This window comes from Ornithorhynchus anatinus, chromosome 9 (genome assembly GCF_004115215.2).
Source record: "Ornithorhynchus anatinus isolate Pmale09 chromosome 9, mOrnAna1.pri.v4, whole genome shotgun sequence".
NCBI classification, from domain to species: domain Eukaryota; kingdom Metazoa; phylum Chordata; class Mammalia; order Monotremata; family Ornithorhynchidae; genus Ornithorhynchus; species Ornithorhynchus anatinus.
This window is the reverse complement of record NC_041736.1, coordinates 59958765-59972159: the sequence shown is the minus strand read 5'-3', so window position 1 is coordinate 59972159 and position 13395 is coordinate 59958765. Positions and strand designations below refer to the sequence as shown.

The 13395-nt window shown below is 53.4% G+C and overlaps 1 protein-coding gene across 1 annotated transcript in view; it reads left to right on the top strand.

The window, feature by feature from the left end:
* Nucleotides 1-376: 376 nt before the first annotated feature.
* MSH2 (mutS homolog 2) overlaps nucleotides 377-13395 on the top strand; it is a 30400-nt gene continuing 17381 nt past the window's right edge. Inside the window, exons 1-6 of the mRNA XM_029072173.2 lie at nucleotides 377-633; nucleotides 2523-2677; nucleotides 5411-5689; nucleotides 5792-5938; nucleotides 8834-8983; nucleotides 10768-10901. Of these exons, the coding sequence (XP_028928006.1) occupies nucleotides 423-633; nucleotides 2523-2677; nucleotides 5411-5689; nucleotides 5792-5938; nucleotides 8834-8983; nucleotides 10768-10901 (1076 nt within the window). The 5' untranslated portion in view covers nucleotides 377-422. The remainder of the gene's footprint in view (nucleotides 634-2522; nucleotides 2678-5410; nucleotides 5690-5791; nucleotides 5939-8833; nucleotides 8984-10767; nucleotides 10902-13395) is intronic.

The window sequence follows — 13395 nt, the reverse complement described above, 5'->3', positions numbered from 1 at the left end:
CCGCGGTGGACGGGAGAGAGTTTGTCCCTGATTGGTCCCGGGCTGCCCCCGCGGTGGACGGGAGAGAGCCGAGCTCTGATTGGTCCCGGGCTGCCCCTTCTCGTTGGACGGGGAGAGAGCCGAGCTCTGATTGGTCCCGGGCTGCCCCCGCGGCGGACGGGAGAGAGCCGAGCTCTGATTGGTCCCCGGCTGCCCCTTCTCGTTGGACGGGGAGAGAGCCGAGCTCTGATTGGTCCCGGGCTGCCCCCGCGGCGGACGGGAGAGAGCCGAGCTCTGATTGGTCCCCGGCTGCCCCTCCTCGGAGGACGGGGAGAGAGCCGGGCCCTGATTGGTCCCGGGCTGCCCCCGCGGAGGAGGAGGAGGAGGAGGAGGACGGTCCGGAGTGCGCATGCGCCTGCGCCTGGCGGGAGTTTTCCGCCAACATGGCGCTGCAGCCGAAGGCGTCGCTGAGCCTGGACGGGCCGGCCGAGCTGGGCTTCGTGCGCTTCTACCTGTCCATGCCCGACAAGCCCGCCACCACCGTGCGCCTCTTCGACCGCGGCGACTACTACACCGCGCACGCCGAGGACGCCCTCATGGCCGCCAGGGACGTCTTCAAGACCCAGGGCGTCGTCAAGATGCTCGGGGCGCCCGGTGACCGACGCCCCCCCGGACCCCCGCGCGCCAACACCCTCCCTCCCCCCCCCCGCCCAACCGAGGGGAAGAACAAGAATTACGATGAAGCGCTTACTAGGTGCAGAGCACTGTGCTAAGCGCTGAGGTGGGGCTAGGTTGTCCCACGTGAGGCTCCCGGGCTTCATGCCCATTTTCCAGATGAGGTCACCGAGGCACAGAGAAGGGACTCGCCCACAGTCACCCAGCTGACAAGGGGCAGAGTCGGGATTCGAACCCACGACCTCTGACTCCCAAACCCGGGCTCTTGCCACCCAGTCGCACGGCTTCGATGATGTCGGTGTTAAGCGCTTACTAGGTGCAGAGCACTGTGCTAAGCGCTGAGGTGGGGATAGGTTGTCCCACGTGAGGCTCCCGGGCTTCATGCCCATTTTCCAGATGAGGTCACCGAGGCACAGAGAAGGGACTCGCCCACAGTCACCCAGCTGACAAGGGCGGAGCCGGAATTCGAACCCATGACCTCTGACTTCCAAGCCCGGGCTCTTGCCACTGAGCCACGCTGCTTCAAAAATGTTGGTGTTAAGCGCTTACTAGGTGCAGAGCACTGTTATGAGCACCGGGGTAGGTACAGGTTGTCCTACGTGAGGCTCACAGACTTCATCCCCATTTGACAGATGAGGGAACTGAGGCCCGGAGAAGTGACTCGCTCACAGTCTCACAGCTGATGGGGCAGAGGCGGGATTCGAACCCATGTCCTCTGACTCCCAAGCCCGGCCTCTTGCCAGTGAGCCACGCGGCTTCAATAATGTTGATGTTAGGCGCTTACTATGTGCAGAGCACTGTTCTAAGCGCTGGGGGAGATACGGGGTCATCAGGTTGTCCCCTGTGAGGCTCACGGTCTTCATCCCCATTTTACAGATGAGGGAACTGAGGCCTAGTGAAGTGACTTGCCCGCAGTCACACAGCCGACAAGTGGCGGAGAGGGGATTCGAACCCATGACCTCCGACTCCCAAGCCCGGCCTCTTTCCACTGAGCCACGCCGCTGCTTGAGAAGCTGCCTGGCCTCGTGGCAAGAGCAAAGATTTGGAAGTCAGAGGACGTGGGTCCTCATCCCCGCTCTGCCTCTTGTCTGCTGTGTGACCTTGGGCGAGCCGCTTCACTTCTCTCCGCCTCAGTGACCTCATCCGTAAAGTGGGGATGAAGACACTCATGACCTTGTATCCCCCCCCCCCCCAGTGCTTAGAACAGTGCTCCGCACACAGCAAGCGCTTAAGAAATACGACTGAATGAATAGTAAGGACTTAAATACCGTTATTATTCTGGTCAGTCGTTTATTGAGTGCTTACTGGGTGCAGAGCACTGTACTAAGCGCTTGGGAGAGTATACTAGAACAGAGTAACACATTCCCTCCCCACGGTATCACGCAGTTCCTGCCCACAACGAGCTTACAGTCTAGAGGACCGGAGAGTCGATCCGTGGTGATGATGATGATTGTGGTATTCGTTAAGCGCTAAGTGCTCTGCACCTAGTAAGCGCTCAATAAATACCACTGAATGAATGAATGAAAGGTGCCAAGCCCTCTTCTAAGCGCACGGGCTAATCAGGGTGGACACGGTCCCTGTTCCACGTGGGGCTCTCGGTCTTCATCCCCATTTTATAGACGAGGGAACCGAGGCACAGAGAAGTGACTTTACACGGGTGGCAGAGCCGGGATTAGAACCCAGGGCTCTCTGCCTTAAGCCACGCGGCGTCTCCGCTTCCCTCCGGGGAGGGGGCCGGACCGTCTCGCCCGGCGGCCCACCGAGGTCGTCGGGTCCGTCCGTCGCTCGCGTCGGTCCCTCCGGCGGCGGCGGAGCCGGGGCGGCGTCGAAAACGGCGTGTTTTGCGTCCGCGTCGTCCCGTCCCGTAGGTGCCAAGAGGCTGGAAAGCGTGGTGCTCAGCAAGATGAACTTCGAGGCCTTCGTGCGCGACCTCCTCTTGGTGCGGCAGTATCGCGTCGAGGTCTTCAAGAACAAGGCGGGGAGCAGAGCCGCCAAGGACAACGACTGGCACCTGGCCTACAAGGTGGGCCTCCGCTCTCCCCCGCCAAATCCCGCCCCGCAAGACCCCCTGGGTCACGTAGGGGTCAACGATAATAACGCTGGTATTTGTTAAGCGCTCACTATGTGCCCAGCACCGTTCTAAGCGCTGGGGTAGACGCAGGGGAATCAGGTGGTCCCACGTGGGGCTCACGGTCTTCACCCCCATGAGGTCACCGAGGCACCGAGAAGTGAAGTGACTTGCCCCCCGTCCCACAGCTGACGAGTGGCCGAGCCGGGATTCGAACCCGTGACCTCTGACTCCAAAGCCCGGGCTCTTTCCACTGAGCCACGCTGTTCTCTGATGGAACCCAGTCCTACGTGGGACCCGCGGCTGGAGAGGGAGGGGAAGCGGGGACCGGCTCCCATTTTACCGAGAAGGAAACTGAGGCCCGGAGAGGCCGGCTGGCCGCCGCCGGGTCTCGCGGGAGGGGAGCCGGGATTAGAACCCAGGCCTCCTGACCCCCAGCTCGGGGTTCTCCCCCGCTAGGCCGTGCCGCCTTCCTACGGGGGTGTCTTCTCCCTCCGTCCCAAGTAATTCCTTGCTGGAGAAATCCCTTTCCCCTCGCTCCCGGGACCGGCTGGCAGACGGGATTGTTTCTCGCGGGTCTGTGACTGGGGGTGGAAGAAGAAGTAGAAGAAATCATTCATTCATTCAATAGTATTTATTGAGCGCTTACTATGTGCAGAGCACTGTACTAAGCGCTTGGGATGAACAAGTCGGCAACAGATAGAGACGGTCCCTGCCGTTTGACGGGCTCACGGTCTCATCGGGGGAGACGGACGGACGAGGACGATGGCGATAAACAGAGTCGAGGGGAAGAACATCTCGTAAAAACCGATGGCAACTAAATAGAATCGAGGCGATGTACGATTCATTAACAAAATAAATAGGGTAATGGAAATATATACAGTTGAGATATAGGGGAATCAGGCTGTCCCAAGTGAGGCTCACAGTTAATCCCCATTTTACAGATGAGGTCACTGAGGCGCAGAGAAGTTAATAATTCTGGTGTTTGTTAAGCACTGTCAGTGCTGTGCACATAATAAGCGCTCAATAAATACTATGAATGAATGAAAGGTGCCAAGAGAAGTTAAGTAGTGGTTGGAGGAAGAAAATTAGTAATAGAAGTAATAATAGAAGAAATAGTAGAAGAAGAAGAAGCAGCGTGGCTCAGTGGCACGACTCCGGGCTTGGGAGACAGAGGACGTGGGTTCTAATCCCGCCTCCGCCACTTGTCTGCTCTGTGACCCCGGGCAAGCCGCTTCACCTCTCTGGGCCGCAGTGACCTCATCTGGAAAATGGGGATTAAGAGCGGGGAGTCCGTCTTCTAGACTTTGAGCCCAGGCCTGTCTCCACCTGGTGCCGAATCGTACTTTCCAAGCGCTTAGCCCAGTGCTCTGCACGCAGTGAGCGCTCGATGAACACGACTGAATGAATGAAGGAATGAATGACAACCTGATTACCTTGTATCTACCCCAGTGCTTAGAACAGCGCTTGGCACGTAGTAGGCGCTTAACGGACGCCATCATTATTATTCAATGGTATTTATGGAGCGCTTACTATGTGCAGAGCACTGTGCTGAGCGCTTGGAATGTACAGTCGGCAACAGATAGAGACGATCCCTGCCCATTGATGGGTGCACAGTCTAATTATTAAGAAATAGTAGTAGAAGAAATAGTAGTAGTAGAAGAAATACTAGTAATAGTTGAAGAAATAGTGGTAGCATAATAGGAGAATAAATAGTAATAGTCCAAGAAGTAGTAATAGAAGTAAGAAATTAAATTAAGAATGAAGTAATTCTTAAGCTATTAATGAAGAATGAAGAAATAGTAGAAGAAATAGTAGTTCATTCATTCAAAAGTATTTGTTGAGCGCTTACTATGTGCAGACCACTGTACTAAGCGCTCGGAATGTACAAATAGTAGTAGAAGAGTAGTAGTAGGAGAATAATAAAAAAAATAATAATGTTGGTATTTGTTAAGCGCTTACTATGTGCAGAGCGCCGTTCTAAGCGCTGGGGGAGATACAGGGGAATCAGGTTGTCCCACGTGGGGCTCCCGGGCTTCATCCCCATTTTACAGATGAGGTCACCGAGAAGAAATAATCATAGTCCAAGAAATAGTAATAGAAGTAAGAAATTAATTAAATTAAGAATTAATTTGGAATTAAGGAATAGTAGAAGAAATAGTAGTAGTAGAAGAAATAGTAATAGTCCAAGAAATAGTAATAGAAGCAAGAAATTAAGAATTAAGAAATAGTAGTAGTAGAAGAAATAGTAGTAATAGTAGTAGAAGAGTACTGGGAGGACGAGAAGAAATAGTAGTAGTCCAAAAAATAGTAATAGAAGAAATTAATTGAAGAATTAATTCTTAATTAAGAAATTAAGAAGAAATAGTAGCAGGAGAAATAGTAATAGAAGTAAGAAATTAAATTAAGCATGAATTCTTAAGAAATTAAGAAATAGTAGGAGCAATGGTAATAGAAGTAAGAAATTAAATTAAGAATTCTTAATTAAGAAATTAAGAAGAAATAGGAGAAATAGTAATAGAAGTAAGAAATTAAATTAAGAATGAATTCTTAATGGATTAAGAAACGGTAGTAGAAGAAATACTAGTCGTAGTAGAAGAAATAGCAGAAAAACTAGAAGCTCATAGCAGAGCCAGTGGTGGTCACGGTCGGGTGATTTTCCGGATGGTTTCTCCGATGCCCCCTCAGGCGTCCCCGGGCAACCTCTCCCAGTTCGAGGAAGTGCTCTTCGGCAACAGCGACTCGTCCACCTCCATCGGCGTGGTGGGCGTCAAGCTGTCGACGGTCGACGGCCGCAGGTGCGTGGGCGTCGGCTACGTGGACTCGACCCGCAGGAAGCTGGGCCTCTGCGAGTTCGCCGACGACGACCAGTTCTCGAACCTCGAAGCGCTGCTCGTGCAGATCGGACCCAAAGAGTGCGTGCTCCCGGGCGGGGACGCGGCGGGGGACATGGGGAAGCTGAGGCAGGTGGGTCAGAGCGAGGCGGTCGCCCGCCATCCCGGGACACCCCGCGGGGCCGGGGGGGGCGGGCGGCCCCGCTTCGGACAGACCCGACGGCTCTCCCGACAGGTCGTCCGGAGGGGGGGAATCCTCACCTCGGACCGGAAGAAAGCCGAATTCGCCACCAAGGACGTCGTGCAGGACCTGAACCGCCTGCTCAAAGCCAAGAAGGGGGAGGCGGTGAACAGCGCCGCCTTGCCGGAGTTGGAGAACCAGGTGGGCTGGCGGGGGGGGCTTGACCGGGCCGGGGGAGTCGCTCCGGCGGAAGGAAGGACGGCGCCCGGCACGTCGAGCGTCCCCTTCCCGGCAGTCCCGTCGGTCGGTATTTACTGAGCGCTCGCCGTGTGCGGAACGCTGGACCGCGCGCTGGGGAGAGGACGATGGAACAATAGACGGACACATTCCCTGCCCACAAGAGGTTCACGTGGGACGTGGACCGGGCCGGTCGGTTGCTCAAGAATGCCGCTATTATTATTAGTGGTATTAGTAATATTACTGTGTGCGGAGCCTCTACTGAGCCCCTGGGAGAGAAGAGAATGAGTAGACGTGAGTAGATCCTCTTCCAAATGCTTAGTACGTCATCGCCGCCAGTGCTTTCTGTGTGCGGAGCGTTGTATTAAACGCTTGGGAGAGGACGGTACAACAGAGCTGGCGGGCGCATTCGCTGCCGACAACAAGCTCCCGGTCTAGGGGGGAGAATTGCTCAATAAATACCACTGATTAATTAAATAATAGTGTTGGTATTTGTAAAGCGCTTACTATGTGCCGAGCACTGTTCTAAGCGCTGGGGTAGATACAGGGTCATCAGGTTGTCCCACGTGAGGCTCACAGGTAATCCCCATTTTCCAGATGAGGTAACTGAGGCACAGAGAAGTGAAGTGACTCGCCCACAGTCACACAGCTGACGAGTGGCAGAGCCGGGATTCGAACTCATGACCTCTGACTCCCAAGCCCGGGCTCTTTCCACTGAGCCACGCTGCTTCTCTATTAAAGGGACACCTATAGAATCCCCATGAAAGTAAAATCACTTTCAGTCAGTCGGGTATTTATGGAGCACTTGCTGTATTCAGAATTACTAGACTAAGCATTTGGAATAATAATAATAATGATCGTAGTACTCGTTAAGCACTTACTCTGTGCCAGGCGCTGTACTAAGCGCTAGGGTGGATATGAACAAATCAGGTTGGACACTGTCCCTGTCCCGCATGGGGCTCCTAGTCTCTTAATCCCCATTTTCCGGAAGAGATAACTGGGGCCCAGAGAAGTGAAGTAACTCGCCCCGGGTCCCACAGCGGATAAGTGGCGGAGGTGGGGTTTAGAACCCAGATCCTTCTGACGTGCTCTGGCCACCAGGCCCGTGCTGCTTAGACACGATCCCTGCCCGTTAAGAACTTACAGTCTAAGGGAACGATCTGTTATCGCTCCAGTCCCGTAGCCAGTGAAATGGTAGTTATAGGTTTTTTTTTTGTTTTTCCCCCACCCCCTATCTGACAAACCTGGGGCTCATTTTTCCCGATTACTTTCACAGCAGCGCAGCATAGCAGGAGACCGATCTCTTGTGACACCCCACAGCTGCAGTTCGATCACGTTTCTGCGAGCTGGCCGGGATATCAAAATAAAACCCGTGCCCGCCAGGGAAATACTTTCGTTTTTCCAGCCCTCTGGGTCAGGTGATGTCCCCCCCTCACCTGTGTTAGCGAGAGGTTCATCCGCTGGTGGAGAACAGCGGCGCGGGTTTCGGCATTTTAATTAATCTCTTATTATGGCATTGGTTAGGCATTTAGTTTGTGCCAGGCACTTTATTAAGTGATGGGGTAGATAAAGATTAAGCGGGTTGGACCGGGTCTCTGCTCCCCGTAAGGCTCGCGATCTTAGTCCCCATTTTACAGATGAGGTAACTGAGGTTCAGAGAAGTGAGGTGACTCAGCCAAGGTCCCACAGCGGAGAAGTGTGGCGGAGCGGGGATTTCGTTGATGCAGCCGAGGTTTTGTCGTCATGTGGGGACAGTTTAGTTTAATGCTTTACTTCTGTTACTATTTCTTCTACTACTTAATTCTTAATTAATTTCTTAATTAAGAATTAATTCATGCTTAAATTAGTTTTAGTCTTAATGTCACTAAGCCCGGCTGAGTATTTAGAGGATCCCAGCAGCTCCTGACTTTGTCTGGACCAGAGAGGGGCTGTTGAAGTAAACTGATCGTGTTTGGAATGAAGCCGCCTGAATGCGTTCACGAAAACTTGCAAAGTGGTTAAGCGCCTGGAATTAAAAAATAATAATAATATGGTATTTGATAAGCGCATACTGTGTCAGGCACTGGGCTAATCGCTGGGTTAGATCCAAGCTAACCAGGTTGAACACAGCCCATGTCCCACGCGGGGCTCACAGTCGATCTCTAAGCGCTTAGTACAGTCCTCTGCACGTAGTAAGCGCTCAATAAATAGGATTGAACGAATGAATCCCCATTTTACAGAGGAGGTATCTGAGGCCCAGAGAGAAGCGAAGTGACTTACCCAGAGTCACAGAGCAGACAATAATTATAACGATAACGATATTTGTGGAGCGCTTACTATGTGCCAGGCACTGTTCTGAGCGCTGGGGTAGTTACGAGGTAGTCGGGTTGTCCCACGTGGGGCTCGGAGTCTTCATCCCCGTTTTACAGATGAGATAACTGAGGCACAGAGAGGTTTAAGTAGAGAGGCTGCGTGGCTCAGTGGAAAGAACCCGCGCTTGGGAGTCAGAGGTCAAGGGTTCTAATCCCGGCTCCACCGCCTGCCAGCTCTGTGACTTTGGGCAAGTCACTTCACTTCTCTGTGCCTCAGTTACCTCATCTGTAAAATGGGGATTAAAACTGTGAGCCCCACGGGGGACAACCTGATCACCTTGTATCCCCCAGCGCTTAGAACAGTGCTTTGCACATAGTAAGCACTTAACAAATAACACCGTTATCGTTATTAAGTGACTTGTCCGAGGTCTCACAAAGTGGCGGAGCCGGGATTAGCACCCAGGTCCCCTGACACCCAGGCCCGGGCTCCTCCTACTAGGTCACGTTTGTTTCTCAACGAAATTATTGATGACGCCGGGCTTTTCCTTTCGGCTCTGGTTCTTCTCAGGTTGCCAGCGCCTCCTTGTCAGCTGTAATCAAGTATCTCGAACTCTTATCCGATGACTCCAATTTTGGACAGTTCGAATTGATGACTTTTGACCTCAGCCAGTACATGAAACTGGATAACGCGGCCGTCCGAGCCCTGAACCTCTTTCAGGTAAACCGCGCGGTGGAGCCTCAATGGGGGAAACTCGGTCAGCGTTCCTATCTTAGACGTGGATGTGTAATAAGAATTGTGGTATTTGTGTGTGCGTGTGGCTTTTTTTAAGGGTATTTAAGCGCTTACTATGGGACCGAAGCGCTGGGGTAGATACAAGATAATCAGGTTGGGTGCATGGTCTCATTAATCCCCGTTTTACAGATGAGGGAACTGAGGTCCAGAGAAGTAAAGCGACTCATCCAAGGTCACCCGGCAGACACTCCGGAGGGAGAGACTGTCGGTGTAGAGGGGAGCGATTACCCGAGAGCTGCTTTGGCATTCAGAGGAGATTTCTATTAATTGCAGTTACTTTGGCCGAAAGCCATAAAAGCTCCGTTCCCATCACGGAAGGGTGCCTCATCTCCCCCCACATCTCTGAAATAGCATCCTGGCAGGCTAAAAGTTCTCCGGGACGGTTTGGCGGGTGAAGGGGCCGCAGGAAAGATGATATGTTTTTTTGTGATGGTATTTATTAAGCGCTTACTATGTGTCAAACGCTGTTATAGTCGCTGGGGTAGATAGAAGTGGATTAGTTGGGCGCAGTCCCCATCCTGTGGGCAAGTCACTTAACTTCTCTGTGCCTCAGTGACCTCATCTGTAAAATGAGGATTAACTGCGAGCCTCACGTGGGACAACCTGATTACCCTGTATCTTCCCCAGCGCTTTGAACAGTGCTCTGCACATAGTAAGCACTTAACAAATACCAACATTATTACCCTGCCAGGGGCTCACGATCAAAGCGGGAGGGATAACTGGGCGACTGAGGCCTAGAGAAGTTGCCCAAGGTCCCCCAGCAAGCTTTTCATTCATTCATTTATTCATTCATTCAGTGGTATTTATTGAGCGCTTACGGGGTGCAGAGCACTGGACTAAGCGCTTGGAATGTACAAGTCGGCAACAGATAGAGACAATCCCTGCCCAACAGCGGGCTCACAGTCTACAAGGGGGAGACAGACAAAACCAGTAGACAGGCAGCGATGCCGTCAAAATAGATAAATAATACATTCCAAGCGCTCAGTACAGAGCTCTGCACATAGTAAGTGCTCAGTAAATACTATCGAATGAATAAATAATAATGTCGGTATTTGTTAAGCGCTCACTATGTGCCGAGCACCGTTCTAAGCGCTGGGGTAGACACAGGGGAATCAGGATGTCCCACGTGGGGCTCCCGGCCTTAATCCCCATTTTACAGATGAGGTCACTGAAGCACAGAGAAGTGAAGTGACTCGCCCACAGTCACACAGTTGACAAGTGGCAGAGCTGGGATTCGAACTCATGACCTCCGACTCCAAAGCCCGTGCTCTTTCCACTGAGCCACGCTGCATCGTAGCTATAGACACATCATCAGTAAGATAGAGTAATAAGTAATCTATACAAATAGACACAGGTGCTGTGGGGAGGGGAAGGGGGTAGAGCGGAGGGAGGGAGCAGGGGAAATGAGGAGGGGCGGAGGGAAAGGGAGGGCTCAGTCTGGGAAGGCCTCCCGGAGGAGGTGAGCTCGCAGTAGGGCTTTGAAGAGGGGAAGAGAGCGAGTTTGGCGGCTGGGAGGAGGGAGGGAGGTCCGGGTCGGCGGTGGGACGTGGGCCCGGGGTCGGGCGAGAAGGAGGCGCCGGGAGGAGGTTAGCCGCGGCAGAGGAGCTGGGATTACAACCCAGATCCTCTGACTCCCGGGCCCGTGTTCTTCCCACCGCTCCTCTCGTTTTCACCGTGGACGGGCGCGCGCGCGTGTGTTTTCTCCTCAGGGTTCAGTGGAAGACACCAGCGGCTCCCAGTCGTTAGCTGCCCTGCTCAACCGCTGCAAAACTCCTCAAGGGCAGAGGCTGGTTAATCAGTGGATCAAGCAACCGCTTCTGGATAAGAACAGGATAGAGGAGAGGTACCCGCGTTTACCTCCCAATGGCTTCTGGATAAGAACCGAACAGAGGACAGTAGACAAGTGGCGGAGCTGGGATTAGAATAATAATAACGTTGGTAGTTGTTAAGCGCTCGCTAGGTGCAGAACCCTGTTCTAAGCGCTGGGGGAGATACAGGGGAATCGGGTTGTCCCACGTGAGGCTCACGGTCTTCATCCCCATTTGACAGATGAGGTCACTGAGGCACAGAGAAGCGAAGTGACCTGCCCAGAGTCACACAGATGACAAGTGGCAGGGCCGGGATCAGAACCCACGACCTCTGACTCCCAAACCCGGGCTTTCGCCACTGAGCCACGCTGCTTCTCCGCTCCAGCTGTCAGATGGGGATTAAGACTGTGAGCCCTCTGTGGGACAGAGACCGCGTCCAACTCAGTTACCTTGTAATAGTAATAATAATAATGTTGGTATTTGTTAAGCGCTTACTCTGTGCCGAGCGCTGTTCTGAGCACTGGGGCGATACGGGGTCATCACGTTGTCCCACGTGAGGCTCCCGGTCTTCATCCCCATTTGACAGATGAGGTCACTGAGGCACCGAGAAGTGAAGTGACTTGCCCACAGTCACCCAGCTGGCAGGTGGCGGAGCCGGGATTAGAACCCATGACCCCTGACTCCTAAGCCTGGGCTGTTTCCACCGAGCCACACTGCTGTGCCGGTGCTCGGTACAGTGCCTGGCACCTAGTAAGCGCTGAACAAGTATCACAATTATTATTAAAAAAAAAATATATATATATATATATATAAACTCCTCCATCATGGCTCTCTCTCCTCCCTCTCCTCTTAGGCGGATGTCATTTCCTGCCGGGAGCAAGGTCAAGTTAGTCCTCCGTTTATGCAGGAGCGCGTGATGTGGGTGTGGTCAGAGGCTAAGGTCCGGTAGCCACCCGAGCGAGCCAGCGGGCCAAGGACGGTCGCCCCGGTGGCCGTGGTCTCGGGCCCCTCGGGGTCAGCCGGGCCTCCCCTCTGCCTCCGAAAGATGACCCGGGCGTCTGGGGGGAGGCCTTGGGGGCGATCCCATCCCTTCAGTTGTATTTATTGAGCGCTTAGTACAGCGCCTGGCACAGAGTAGATGCTTAGCAAATACCACAGTTATCATTACTGTGTGCAGAGCACCGTCCTAAGCGCTTAGGGGAGTACGATACAATAAACGGACACCTTCCCTGCCCACAGCGAGCTCACAGTCTAGGCCGGGGAGACAGACGTCAGTACAAATAAATAAAGGACAGATGTGGACGTGAGCGGTGTGGGGTCGGGAGGGCGGAAGAACCAAGGGAACCAGTCAGGGCGACGCAGAAGGGCGCGAGTGGAGAGGATTAATTAATAATAATGGCATTTGTTAAGCGCTTACTACGTGCAGAGCACTGTTCTAAGCGCTGGGGTAGATACAGGGTAATCGGATTGTCCCACATGGGGTTCACGTTTCTTAATCCCCATTTTTATAGATGAGGGAACTGAGGCCCAGAGAAGTGAAGTGACTTGCCCGAGGTCACACAGCAGACAGGTGGCGGAGGCGGCATTAGAACCCACCACTTCTGACTCCCAAGCCCAGGCTCTAAGCCACGCTCCTTCTCTGGCCACGCTGAGGGGAGGAGGGCTCGGTCAGGGAAGGCCCCCGGGAGGAAGCGTGCCTTCGATAAGGCTTTGAAGGAGGCAGTCGAGGATTGAGGGCGCTTTAATTTGAAGAGAGACCCTGTGTAGACATACTAATGATAATTATTGTTAGTATTCATTGAGGTGTTTAAGTGGTTGCTGTGTGTGCCGGGTACTGTATTAAACGCTGGGGGGGTAGATACAGGGTAATCAGGTTGGACACAGTCCCTGTCCCACACTGGACTCATAGGCTCAATCCCCATTTTCCAAATGAGGGAACCGAGGCCCAGAGAGATGAAGTGACTTGGCCAGGGTCACACAGCAGGCAAGGATTCGACCCCGGCTCCCTTCGACTCCCAGGCCCGCGCCCTGTTCACTAGGCGACGCTGCCTCGAACGTCCTCGAATCCCTCCCCCGATGGTGCCCCGCCTTCTCAGGGAAAAGTTGGCGGGATTTGGTGAAGCTTTTCCTTCTTTTATAAATGGGCAGTTGGCAAATGCTCTGAAAACTCTTTCCGTTTTAATTTGCCGTTTCCTCTGCAAAACTCCTGTCACCCCAGCCGGGGGTGACGAAGGCTTCTGCTTCGGTTGCGGACCCGAACGTGCCGCTCACTGGAAACTCCCGATCCGCAGGCGGAATCATTCGGGTGACGCAAGCCGCTGGCCCAGATGTCTTCCGCCGGGAAGTAGCCTTTGGGAATAGTTGAAACGGCTGTCCCCTCCCCATAGCTTTTTTTTTTTTAAAAAAACGAGTTTTTTCTTAATGGTATTTGTTAAGTCCTGTACTAAGCGCTGGGGTAGATACCAGCTAATCGGCAGACGGGTGGCGGAGCCGGGATTAGAACCCGGGTCCTTCCGACTCCCAGGCCCG